General features: G+C 46.3%; 1 protein-coding gene across 1 annotated transcript in view; it reads right to left on the bottom strand.

Annotated features, from left to right (window-relative positions):
- Positions 1-11,819, bottom strand: part of PPM1L (protein phosphatase, Mg2+/Mn2+ dependent 1L) — a 61,486-nt gene extending 49,667 nt beyond the window's left edge. The window contains exon 1 of the mRNA XM_063167400.1: positions 11,296-11,819. Within this exon, the coding sequence (XP_063023470.1) occupies positions 11,296-11,694 (399 nt within the window). The 5' untranslated portion in view covers positions 11,695-11,819. The remainder of the gene's footprint in view (positions 1-11,295) is intronic.
- Between the last annotated feature and the right edge of the window lie 1,488 nt (positions 11,820-13,307).

Below are 13,307 nucleotides of genomic sequence, written 5' to 3'. Positions count from 1 at the left end.
AGTTCACGTGGCCTGGGATATTGAAAATAATCACACCTGAAAGAATGAATGTTAAGTTAGCTTTTTTTTTTTTAAATTGTTCAAAAATAAAACTATTAATGAAATTTATTTCTCAAATCCCAAGAATATACCCTAATCTATCCCCCTAATATGATAATTAATTGGAATTACAGATGTAAACAGCACGTGTTTGCCTCTGAAGGTTAAAGAAAAAAGAGTGATAACCAGCCCCTAGGAGTTTCTCCTAAAAGCAGGAAAAAATTGTGTTTTTTAAAAATAAATTATTATTTTGCCACCATTCTCTTTGAAGATGTGGTTACTTTGAGCAGAATTATCTCCAATTCTTGTCTGTCTCTAATTCCAGTTATAAATGGAGCCTGAGGAGAAGGTTCTTGATCTCATCACAGTATTTGGCTTCTCATTTAGCTTTTCATTCTGCTTTTATTTACAGTAATGATATCCACAAAAAAGAAAAAAACAGGGAAAAAAGGCCAGCCTGACACAACTAAACACTGGTAGTAAATACCATTCTGCCTCAATGCAAAATAAAAATAATGTGAATATATCAGGGTACATAACAGCTAAAAAAGAATTCAGGTTGATGATTTGAATGTTTGTCAGTTTAAACCATCCCAGAAAGTGCTTATTTAAAGCACTGATTGAAATGATTCTATCCCGGAGGCAGGAGATTACTCCTGCCCTCAAAGTTAAAAATAATATCCCCATTAACCTCAGCAACAATTTCCTAATTGCCAAGGATTACAAATCCTTCATGCAACGCTCATCCTCTGGGAGTTCCCTCCTTGCTTCACGCCCAAGCCACTCCTGTGACTGCAGTCCTCAGGCTTTTCAAAAGTCAAATTCGGGGATGGTTTTTGTATGACAGCACCAAACACTGAGGAGAATGAGGGTGTGTCACCCCGAATTCTCTGTGGATGAAGCAGTTTTATATTAATATTGATATTGATATTGATATTGATGGGGGCTGCCTGGGGCTCTCTCTGCTGGCTGATGCCAACTGGCACTGGCACCATGGCAGCTGCTCCCACTCTTTGTTCCTCTGTCCTGAGCAGCAGCTCAGGCTGGAATTTGTGCCAGCACGGCAGAGATGTGGCAGAAACAAAGAGGGCAAAGTTTAGTGCCCAAAACACCCGGGGTTACAGCACTGCAAGGGCTGCTTGGAGAGCCACAAAGGAGAGATGCCAGAACATGGGGCTGGCTGCTTCCCCCGCCTCTGAGGGAAAACCAGGATCAGCCTGACCAGGAATTGCCTAAAACAAATCCAGCAACAAATAAAACCAGGATCAGCTTGACCAGGAATCGCCTAAAACAAATCCAGCACCAAATAAAACCAGGATCAGCCTGACCAGGAATCGCCTAAAACAAATCCAGCACCAAATAAAACCAGGATCAGCTTGACCAGGAATCGCCTAAAACAAATCCAGCACCAAATAAAACCAGGATCAGCCTGACCAGGAATCACCGAAAACAAATCCAGCACCAAATAAAACCAGGATCAGCCTGACCAGGAATCAAAATCCAGCAACAAATAAAACCAGGATCAGCCAGACCAGGAATCGCCTAAAACAAATCCAGCACCAAATAAAACCAGGATCAGCCTGACCAGGAACCACCTAAAACAAATCCAGCTCTGAGGGAAAACCAGGATCATCCTGACTCAGGAATCAGCTAAGACAAATCCAGCATCAAATAAAGCCAGGATCATCCTGACCTGGGAATCACCTCACACACAAATCCAGCACCAAATAAAACCAGGATAATCCTGACCCAGGAATCACCTAAAACAAATCCAGCTCAGAGGGAAAACCAGGATAATCCTGAGCAGGAACCACCTAAAACAAACCCAGCACCAAATAAAACCAGGATCAGCCTGACCAGGAACCACCTAAAACAAATCCAGCACCAAATAAAACCAGGATTATCCTGACTCAGGAATCGCGTAAAACAAACCCAGCACCAAATAAAACCAGGATCATCCTGATCAGGAATCACCTCACACACAAATCCAGCACCAAATAAAACCAGGATCAGCCTGACCAGGAATCACCTAAAACAAATCCAGCCCCTCAGGTGTTGGCTGGATTCCACCAGTTTGGCATCTCCCACCAAAGTGCACATCCCTGAGTTAACTCCACTTTGGGGAACTGGGATTGTCTCCTTCCCAGGGCTGCTGCTTCTCTCCTCCTTGGGAGCTGGAGACTGGTTTTTGCTACTTCTCCTGCTCTAATTCCCCTTTTCTTCCACACCAACAAAGAGCCAAACTTCAGATGTGGTTTCCCTTTTTTCACCAACCTTCAGCCAGGATTTCCCTTTCCTTCCACACCAATAAAGGGCCAAACTTCAGCTGTGGTTCCCCTTTTCTCCCACAATAATAAACAGCCAAACTTCAGATAATTAGGAATAAATATCGCATGAAAAATTAGTTTTGTTTGGTGGGATTATCCAGACTGCTGCCCAACTTCCCTGCTTGCCAGCAGAAATAAAACCACAGGAACCACATCACATATATCCCACGTTAAAAAAAAAACCAGCACGAAAAGCACCTTCTACATCCTACATAATGTCTTAGACATCTCCAAAAACACTTGAGCAATAAAACAAAAGCTATAAAAATCAGAAAAACACCATTCACTCTGCAAAGCACGAAAGCAGATGAAAGCTCAGGGGTATAAACATCAAGAACACTAAAGAGACAAGCATGTTCCTTCTCCCCTTCCTCCTACTCCCACACTTCATTCCTGAAGCACACAGCTTTGGACAGAGATTTTATTTCATGCCAACCACAATCAGATATTTCAATAGCTCAGTGTTTGTCTGGAGGGAGCACACATTCCAGGGAAAATGCAGTGCATGCACAGATTACCTGGAAATAAATCACATTCCCATTCAAAATGAAGTTTAAAGTAGTGGCACAGCACAGAGCTGTATTATGGACCACGCACTTTTCCCCCAGAAGAAATGTTTCACACCCTCCAGCAGTTTTCTTTCGGGAAGAGAATGAAAAGTAAGGAGATTTATTACATAAAAAGCATATTGATTGAAAGCAGCACTGTATGACAGCTTCAGCTATTATAACAGAACTTAATAAAATCAAATGTTTACCCCTGAAGGGGATTCAGAGGGAAAAAAATAAAAAAGGCTTTATCAACACTTATGACAATGAGCAAATCTGCAAGGGATAACATTTTGGTGCTGAAAGTAAATGCAAATAAGTGCTCATTTCTCCAGGGGAGCTCTGAGGTTTGCCCACACGAGGAGCCGTGGCTGATTGTGAGAACACCCCCTGTGATTGTGTGGCTGGAGATGTCACTGCTCCCACAGCTGGGAGGGTCACACATGATGAGAGCAGGAGATGTTCCAGCATCAGAGCCAGTCCGTAGGAGCAGCAGGACAGCCCTTTGTGCTGCCTCGCTGCTCTCGGGGCGTGGGGATGGGCTTAACCCAAAGAACGACGCTCCTTCTTCTCTGCCCTTGTCCCCTTTGCTCATCCCTCCTTCCCTCTGTCCACTCTGCTCATCCTTCCTTCCCTCCCTTTGTCCCCTTTGCTCATTCCACCTTCCTTCTGTCCACTCTGCTCATCCTTCCTTCCACTCTGCCCTTGTCTACTCTGCTCACCTCTCTTTTCCCTTGTCCACTCTGCTCATCCCTCCCTTCCTTGACCCCATTGCTCATCCTTCCCTCCCTTTGTCCCCTTTGCTCATCCCTCCTTCCCCTTGTCCACTCTGCTCATCCCTTTCTCTTTTTCCACTCTGCTCACCCCTCCTTCTCCCCATCCCCTTTTCTCATCCCTCATTCCCCTTCTCCCCTTTCTCACCCCTCTTTCCCCTTCTCCCCATTTCTCACCCTTCTTCCCCCTGTCCCTTTTTCTCACCCCTCTTTCCCCTTCTCCCCTTTCTCACCCCTCTTTCCCCTTCTCCCCATTTCTCACCCTTCTTCCCCCTGTCCCTTTTTCTCACCCCTCTTTCCCCTTCTCCCCTTTCTCACCCCTCTTTCCCCTTCTCCCCATTTCTCACCCTTCTTCCCCCTGTCCCTTTTTCTCACCCCTCTTTCCCCTTCTCCCCTTTCTCACCCCTCTTTCCCCTTCTCCCCATTTCTCACCCCTCTTTCCCCTTCTCCCCTTTCTCACCCCTCTTTCCCCTTCTCCCCTTTCTCACCCCTCTTTCCCCTTCTCCCCTTTCTCACCCCTCTTTCCCCTTCTCCCCATTTCTCACCCCTCTTTCCCCTTCTCCCCTTTCTCACCCCTCCTTCCCCCATCCCCTTTTCTCACTCCCTCTTTCCCCCGTCCCTTTTTCTCACCCCTCTTTCCCCCTGTCCCCTTTGCTCCTCACCCAACACCCCAATCCCAAGATCCCAGCTCAGTGTTTCCACCACCAGCTGCTTTTCTGGGATGGCTTTTCCACAGGAGCAGAAAGAAAAGTGGATTTCTCCTCCATCCACATTATTTGATGGCAAACCACTCCAGAGCTGAGAGCCTGCTCTTAACAACAGCTTTCTGTTATTTCTGGTTTTTAGCAGGACCAAAATATTCCCCTTGATCCTTCCTGGATCAGGCCTGATCTGGTCCAGGCTGTATTTGCCATATAAACATCAATTTCACGGCATGAATGAGCAATTATTTCAACTAAAATTTACCATTCTCACCAGTCTCACTTACCCTGAGTATTTGTCAGTATTCTGGCACCTGCAAACCTTTCTTCTCTCATAAACTGTAATGAAATTTGCATTTTTTCAAAGCCATGCTGCTTTCAAATAAAACCTACTTTTGGCACAAGCTTTAAACTGCTTTAATAAAACCACCAGTGTTTAACATTGAAGTGTTAAACACCAGCTAAAAAACAGGAGTAAAAGCAGATAAAACAGCCCAAAAGAGAGAAAAAAAATCTGCAGCTTGTTACAACTCCTGATTTTACACACATATTACAACAGCCTGGAGATCCAGCATTGGATATTTTTGTCAGGATGAAAACTCCCTTTTGGGATTGCTTTTGCTGTTTCCTGACCTTCTGGGTGAAGTGAAACTCCACAGGCTCATAAAGAAATAGTCATTAAGTGCTGATGACCATCTCCTCCATGGGAGAGCTCCTGGGCTGGGGTTGGGCCAGAGGAACTGGTCTGGCCAGCTGGGCTGGGATCTGGAGAACCTGAGCTCCAGGAGGGGCAGCCAGAGGGAACTGGAGCTCCAAAATCTGTTTTAAAGAACAAAATCTATCCCAGGGGCCCTGGAATGGGCACAGCTCCTTGGGACACAGCATTCCCTGAGGGTTTCAGGGATGAGGGACAGCAGAGTGGCCACAGGGCCAGCAGGGATGAGCAATGGGGGTCAGGAGTCTGTGTGGGGCACAGAGCAGGGGGTGCAGTAGGGCCCAAAGGGCTGAATTTACTTAAACTTGGAGAATTTACCAAAAATTATTGAGTGAAAAACTGGAGCAAGAGGCCTGTGACTTTCTGTTCATAATTAGAGCAGCTGCTGCCCTTAAATTAGGTTTGCAAGTCTCCCTGCAAGGGCAGAGATTCAAAGCAGGAGGAGCACACGAGCATTTTGTTCCTTTTCCCAGATCTGTCAGGGTTTCTGTGCTGTGCTCTGAGGGAAGAGCAAGAACTAAACCTTGAGACCTGAGAAGAATGAGCGCCAGGTTCCTCTGCACTGCTTTTCCTACACTGCTTTGGGGTGGAAGGGACCCTAAAACCCATCCCATACCAGGGGCAGGGACACCTCCCACTGGACCAAGATGCTCCAAAGCCTTTGGACACTTCCAGAGCTGGATCCCCAAACCTGGCTGATCCCACAGCACAGCCCCACTCATTTCTGAGCAGATCAACGTGTCCAAAGGCTGCTGGGGCTGAGGAAAGCTGGAATTTCACTTCGGAGCAGGCAACACCTGCGTGCTGAGGAAGACACAAAACCCCAGCTGAAGAGGGGCAGGGCTGAAAAGCGCTGAAAAAATGAATAAAAAATTGAGAAGTGGCAAAAGCAGCGCATGGGAATCCTGCCACGAGCATGGGACATGGCCACAGTGCCAAAACTGCTGCAGGAAACTGCAGCCACCAGCAGCAACCAGCCAGCAGCACAACACAGCAACCACGTGCCAGGAGATTGTTTCAGAAGTGAAACTGCCAGAAGCCAAATCACAGCTTTAAGGCACAATTTACACCGTAAATATTTGGGTTTCTAGCAAAAAGGGAGGGAGGAGAAATCCTACTGTGCTCCAAAAGAGCTGCTGGAAACGCCACACTGGAGGCAGAGCAATCTGCTGGTTTAATTAACCCACATGACAGAGGACCTGAATTTTTATTTATTTTTTTTTCTCTCAGACAAAAATACCCAAACTCCTGAGCTACGGACAGAAATGAATAAAATCCCACTGCTCCAAGATTGTTTCCTCCCCATTCACAGCAATTCCCAACAGGGACACGTCCCGTGGAGGAGTCCTGAGTTCCTCAAGTTCATGGGGAAAACTTCAATGACTTTCATAATCTGAAAGCCTCTCATAATCAAAATTGATTTCATTAAACCAGTGGCAATCTGTTGGCAGCCTGAGAGCCCAGACAGGGAAACACACCGATTAAAACAAAGCTGGCAAAACACATTAAAAATTAATTGGCTTCTTGATTGTTATCAGAATTGAAAAAAGGCTCAATCCTACACCCAATGATACAGCCCTGAATGGCAGCAATTAAAGTCCCTCCTTCCAATTACAGCTTTTTACAGCATTTTAATCAATTTTTGTACAGCAAATGAGCATAGAGTTTAACCCTGAATCGAATCAGTATGGTGTTGTAGGCTGAAAATCATAATCCTGGAGCATGATATGCAAGAATAAAACTTGGATAAACTGAACAAAATGACAGGAATGTTCCTGTAGATCATTTCTGACTTGTGTTTTAGGCCACTGGAGGGGAATTCATAAGCAGATTTGGGACTTGCCTATCACCATGACCTCACCTATGTAAATATTTACTCAAACATTTGGGCACTTTGCAATAGATTCTAGATTAGAAACCAAAGGAAGTTACTATAAAAGGAAAACCATGCTGGCAGTTTCTGTTTAAAAACTGCAAACCCTCAAAGACTTCTCCTTACAACTGGGCTGTAACATCCAGAGAAACTCCAAAGCCAGTGTTTGATTTATTCCTACCTTTTATAAAATCCCAAGCCATCAGTCCCGAATGGCCTTGACTCAAAAGCCTGATAGATAAATTTTCATTGCTGACATTGCTTAAGTAGCTCAGCATCACAGGGATGGGGCTGGAATGAGAATTAGCAGATTAAAAAAAAACCCAAAAAATGAACTAAAATTGTGAAATTGGCAGCTTTCTCTTGTTTCAGCACAGCACAAACACCTTCTGCTGTCAGGATCAGAGAGCTGGGCTGGAATGCACAGCAGCTTTGTTCAAACACAGCTGGCACAGTGCCCTCTCCTCCAGGCCTCACCTCAGCATTCCCATTCCACAGCCTCACACCAGCTCCTCAGGACTCTCCACCGTTATCTTCTGACCTTTCCCTTTCTTTTTTTCCCTTTTTTTTTTTTTTTTTTGGTGTCTTTCTCAGTTAATCAGCAACCAGAGACTTCTGCCAGCACTTGGTGCTGCTGATATCAAGGTCCTGAGCCCCACACCGTTCTCTCCTTCCCCATCCCAGCTCCCCAGCCTTTCCCTGCGCTGGGAATAAAAAAATAAAAATAAAAATGTGCATTTTCCATCCTAAACCACTGGCTCAGCAGCTCCAGAGCCCAATTATTCCAGGCAGAAAAAGCTCTTCCCCACAGCTACACATCATGAGGGACAAGCCTCGCCACGTCCCCGTTCAGGAGGTGGAGGGAAATAAAAAAGAGACATTTTTTTATGAGACAGTTACTGAGCTGTAATTTCCCACATCCGTTTACAACTGCAAACAAGCCCAGGCAGAGGAAGGTACTATCTATTACCATAATTATTTTTAAAACCTTCACCCCACAGGGTTAGGAAAAAACCAATGATTTACAGCAGAGCCATAACTATAAAACTGCAGATGGGAGCTGAGCTATTTTGCCCTTGTCTAATGCTGAGATCTCATTAAACTGCATGCTTAAACCTTAAATATTTGAGAGTAAATGGTAGTTAAAATAGGGAAATCACTCTCATTAAGCAGCCAGCCTTTCCTCTGCTCAGTTTCCCAGCTCATCATTTGTTATTTGGTCATTTGTAGAGTTTGATAGTGCTCCATCTTCCAGCCTGGACAGCCCCAAAATTCCTAAATAAAGGGAAAAGGGCAAGAAAAAGAAAAGCACTCAAGGCATTTTTAAACCTTAAAAAGAAACTGATGAGACAACAGAAATTTTTTTCTAAGTTAAGTCACCTTGAAGGATGATCCTTTGGCCAAAGTCAATCAGTGAGACAACAGGCAGCAACTTTTCTTTATTCCTTCTAAATCCAGAAAGATGAAAGGAAGATCTAGAAAGGTCTCTTCTTTGACCTCTACCTGCTCTGCATCATCATCATCATCATCATTATCATCACCATTATATCTCCAAGAAATTAACCTTTAATAAAAGAAGTTTCTCCAAGAAACTAACCTTCAATAAAAGACTGCACTACACACCCCACATCCAATTTTCTCTCTGAAATCTTCTTGCCTTTCAGAAGTTACTGCACCAAACTAGAGCATTATTAATTATTTTTGCTTGCTCCCTTCTCAAGCCACCTACAAAATCCAAAGCAATGTCTGCCAACCTATCCTGGCTAAAACTGGAAGCTGGAAGAGGAAATGACATAAGAGAAAAGTAGAATTTATGCAAAATGTTGGTGATATGAAAGCTCAGAAATCTTCATAAATTAGCAGTGCACAGTAATTGAAGCTGCTTGAATCACGCTCCTCCATCCTTCCACTTCAACGGGATGTGGCAGGAAGTAATTAATGGAGACAGGCTCCCTTGCATATAGCTGCAAATAATTAACCTGGCATCTCATTTCTGGTATTGGCTGCTTGAAAAAACAAATTTCTCCCCATATAGAACAGTTTGTTTCACACGTAACCCCAGGGATCAGCTGTTCTTTATTCTTTAAATACACATAAAGAAATTTAATGGGAGCCCATATGGAAAATTTAACCTTCACAAAGGCTTCGCTAAGTGCGTAGATGAAGTGTTTCACAGAGTATTTGATGTTCATAAAAAATGAAAATAAATTAAGACACACAAAACCCCCATTCAAATAGAGACACAAAATGTAGTGTTATGTACTAGGGATTAAATAAGAGCATAAATTTTTATTTCTTCTCTCGCTTTCTACTCAAAACCTGCTAGGAATAAAAACTGTTCCTCATTATTTCTTCTTTTTTTTGCTGTATGCTCAGCACACACTTCATGTTCTTGTGAACAGTTTCACCTAAAATGTAAAACTCGAAACTAATTAGGTCCTCAACTTATTTTTGTAGGAGTGAAGGCCATGAAGAACACTTAGGATTCCATTATGAATAACAGATGCGAGACGGGTACATTTATAAACCACTAAATTTAGAAAAGATCTGTGGAGAGTTCTGCTGAACCTTTCAAAATTAAAAACCTGCCTGTACTTTGCCACTGAATCCATCAGAGCAAGTTCTGAGGAAGCAGAATACAAAAGGCCAATGAGTTTTCCACGGGTCCAGCATTAATGCGTGCCATGGATGGAATTTCAAGATGCCCAACAAAGCAGGCAATATCCACGGGGCACATTAGCGAAATGCCAACATTCCCTGCGTTGGACGGGGGTTATTCAATACCCTCAGCTCGCCATCTCGTGCAGGGCAAGCTACAAAATTAATGAAAGAAATCAGATCCCCCTTTCAGCCGGGATCCCACAGCCTCGGAGCGCTCTGTTTGAAAACACCACTCGGATATTTCCCCAATTGTCCGGGCTGCTCGGCTCCCACAAGGAAACTCAGCTCACACAAAGGCACAGCCCGGCACCTTCCTCCGGGCACAAAGGAGCCAGATGGCCCCAAGGAACTGCTCAGGGCTCCTGGAAAAAAGCTGGGAATGCTTTGGGACACACGGACATCGCCACCCGTGTTCCACAGACATCGCCAGCCGTGCTCCTCCATGCCCAGGGAACTGGCCTGGGAATGCCAGGAGGAGCTGGCACTGCTGTGCCCACCTGAAATCAGACAGAATACCCCCAAAACAGAGCTCAGCGTTTTTTACGAAGCCGACAATCCTCAATACCCAAAGAGTTTGCGTTAATTTAAAGGGGGCCAAAGAGCTGACGCTGCGAGGAGAGCCCAGGTCCCTTCCCAAGCCTGGCAGCCGAGCCCAGGGCCTGGATTTTCCAGGAGCCCTTCCAGGTTTAGCAGGGCAGCAGCTGCCACCCCTGTGCCCCGTGAGTGCCTGGGCACTGCCAGAGCTTTTCCAGGAAGGATTTGGACTCTCGGATGTGGAGGAACACCCTCCCTCACGGAAAATTCCCAGCGTTTCTCCCATCACCCCAGCGGGTTCCCTCACACCCAGCCGGAGCTGCTTTGCCACACAAGGACGAACTCCTCGTCCTTGCCCACAGTTACGAAACGCGTGCCTTGTGCCACACCAAGAGCTGCGTGGCAGCACCACATCCTCAAGGCAGAGGAAGCTGCAGTTCCAACATTTGTCATCCACGAACCCCCGGAATACCCCGATACCAGCGGGCCGGCAGAGCGCCGAGGTCGCCCAGCCCCGAGCGCCACGATGCCGGCTCTGCTGCCTTCCCTCCAGCGCGCTTTAATGACATAAACTCCCAAACACAATTCCCAAACACCGCGCTGTGCTCGGCTCCCCGGACAGGGAATTACCCAGAGCACATTTTGCACACTTTAGCATCCTCCAGCAGCGCTCCTGTTCCACCTCAGCCGATGAGCCCGGCTGTGTCCGGGGGAGCAGCCAGCCCGCTGCCAAAATCACATCACAGCACACTTGGCTGTAACAAAAGATGACTCCGGGGAGTTTGTGCTCATCATCGTTATTCCACGCACGTCAGAGCCACCTCCAGCAGCCTTGCCTTCAATTAAACCTCTACTACTGCAAAGGGCAAAGGGGGTACGGGCACATTTGTGCCGTGCTGAGAGTGGAAGGGGTAAGGAGGGATAAAGGGAAGGGAGGATTACACAGCCCTTTCTCAGAGACAAAAAGCAAGGAAATCCCCTCCCCACAATGTACAAGACAACCACACAAACCTGGTGGGTGAGAACACATCCACGCCTTGCCTTGGACCATCCTCCCTCCCGCACCCCCCCCTTTTTTTTTTTGGTGTTGTTGAATTATTGGTTATTTCCAGCTGAGCACTTGCCTCTCCTCCGTGCCCATCAAATATCCCGAAGATGGAGGGGTGAGTCTTGTTCACCAGGTCGGTGATTACTTCGAACCTGTCCTCCATGTGATCCCTGCGGCCTTGGATGGAGTAGACAGCCACGTTGTGGCTCTTGAACTCCCAGGTCTTGGAGAACTCAGCGTCCAGCACGTCTAAACCCCCGAGCCTGTCATTCTGCATGATCTCGGCCACCTTGCCCTTCACCATCTTCACCGCATCCCTGCTGGACTTAACAATGGTTTTCACCTCATCCGTGTGGAAGAAATAACTCCACAGGGCCAGGCTGATGCACAGCAAGAACAGGGTCTCCGGTCTGAGCAAGAAGTAACGCATGATCCGACCCAGCAGAGACAGCAAAGTCATTGTATCCTCTATCATTTATTATCGCGACCGTGTCTCCCCACAGCATGCAGCGGGGCGGCTCCGAGCCCGGGGCCGCTCGCTCAGTGCATGCTCGGCCGGCCGGGCAGCGCCGAGCCCCGCGCTCCGTTCTGCTCCGCTCCGCTCCGCTCGCTGCGGCTCCGCTCCCGCTGCTCCCGGCGGCCGCGCCCCGGCCCCGCGGCGCCCCGTCCGTGCCGCGGGGGCGCGGGCCCGCCGATGGATGCGCCGAGCGCTGCGCCGCCGGATGGCTCCCGAACGCCGCTGCCCGCCGCGGCTCGGCTCCGCTCCGCTCGGTCCGGAGGTGGCTGCCAGGGCCGCCCGCGGTACCTGCGTCCCGTGTCCCCCGCGCCCGGCGCCGGCCCGCCCTCCTTCCACCCGGGCGGAGCGTCCCGGCCGCCGCCCCCGCCGCGCCGCTGAACTACAAATCCCGGCAGCCCCCGCGGGAGCGCGCCGGTGCGGGCGGGGTGTGGGGCATGCTGGGAGTTGTAGGCTGGGAACGGCCGGGGAAGGAGCCAGCAGAAGGAAAAAATTATTTAATCAAAATGGTTTTAATAAAAATCAAACTTTGTAAAATAAAAAAAATCAAAATTATTTAATCAAAAATGTAATTAAAATTATTTCATCAGTATGATGTAAATAAAAAAATTTAAAATTAAAAAATCAAAATTATTTAATCAACATGTAATTGAAATTATTTAATCAAAGTGATTTAAGTAAAAAAATTAAACCAAAAAAATCAAAATTATTTAATCAAAATGTAATTAAAAGTATAGAATAAAAGAGATTTTAATAAAAATAATTTAGATTTAAAATTTTAATCAAAATTATTCAATCAGTTATTTGGTTGTTGGAGCAACCTGGGGTAGCGAGAAGTGTCCCTGCACATAGGATGAGATGCCCATTAAAGTCCCTTCCAGCACAAACCATCCCGGCATTCTTCTTTAGGATGAAATTGACCCTCGTGTGTTTCCCAATTCCATTCACAAGCTCGCCGTCAAAACGGAAACAAAGCAGGGTCTTGTCAATTATTAAATCAAGAGTTGAGTTTGCCAAGGTAGCATTTTGTTGGAAAAACCCCCAAAGCATCTCTCTTCTTTCTCTTCCCCGTTTCTGTAGATTGCCATTTTGCTGCACTGACAGCACTGAAAGCCACGAGCCGTGTGTGTGAGCAGAATAATATATAATATAAACATTTAGATTTAAATATAAACAATTAAATGCCGTGCCTGGGCTTTTTGCTGCCAGCTGAGGGGCACAAAACACAAAATCCATCAACCAACCAAACCAAAACATCAACCGACCTCAGAGAGTGTCAGAGGCAGCACGAGAGTCAAACACCTCAAACACAAAGGGAATTAACAAACCACAAAACCCCAAAACTGAAATTCTGACAGAGAAACTTCAGCTAGGAGCATTCCAAGTTTTTCAGCAGCTCCTCTGGACTTTTGTTGCTCTGCTCTAAATTCTTTTTTTGCCATTTCTTCCAAAGATGGGCTGGAATAAATGACAGAACCTGAAGCCTGCTTAACCCAAAGTTAACAATTTCAGCCTTTTTGTGTTCCATTCTTACATCCAGCTCTGAAAAATGCCAAAATTAATAACAAATATTA

The sequence above is a fragment of the Melospiza melodia genome, chromosome 12, assembly GCF_035770615.1.
Source record: "Melospiza melodia melodia isolate bMelMel2 chromosome 12, bMelMel2.pri, whole genome shotgun sequence".
In the NCBI taxonomy this organism is placed as follows: Eukaryota; Metazoa; Chordata; class Aves; order Passeriformes; family Passerellidae; genus Melospiza; species Melospiza melodia.
This window is presented reverse-complemented; position numbering and strand designations above follow the sequence as displayed.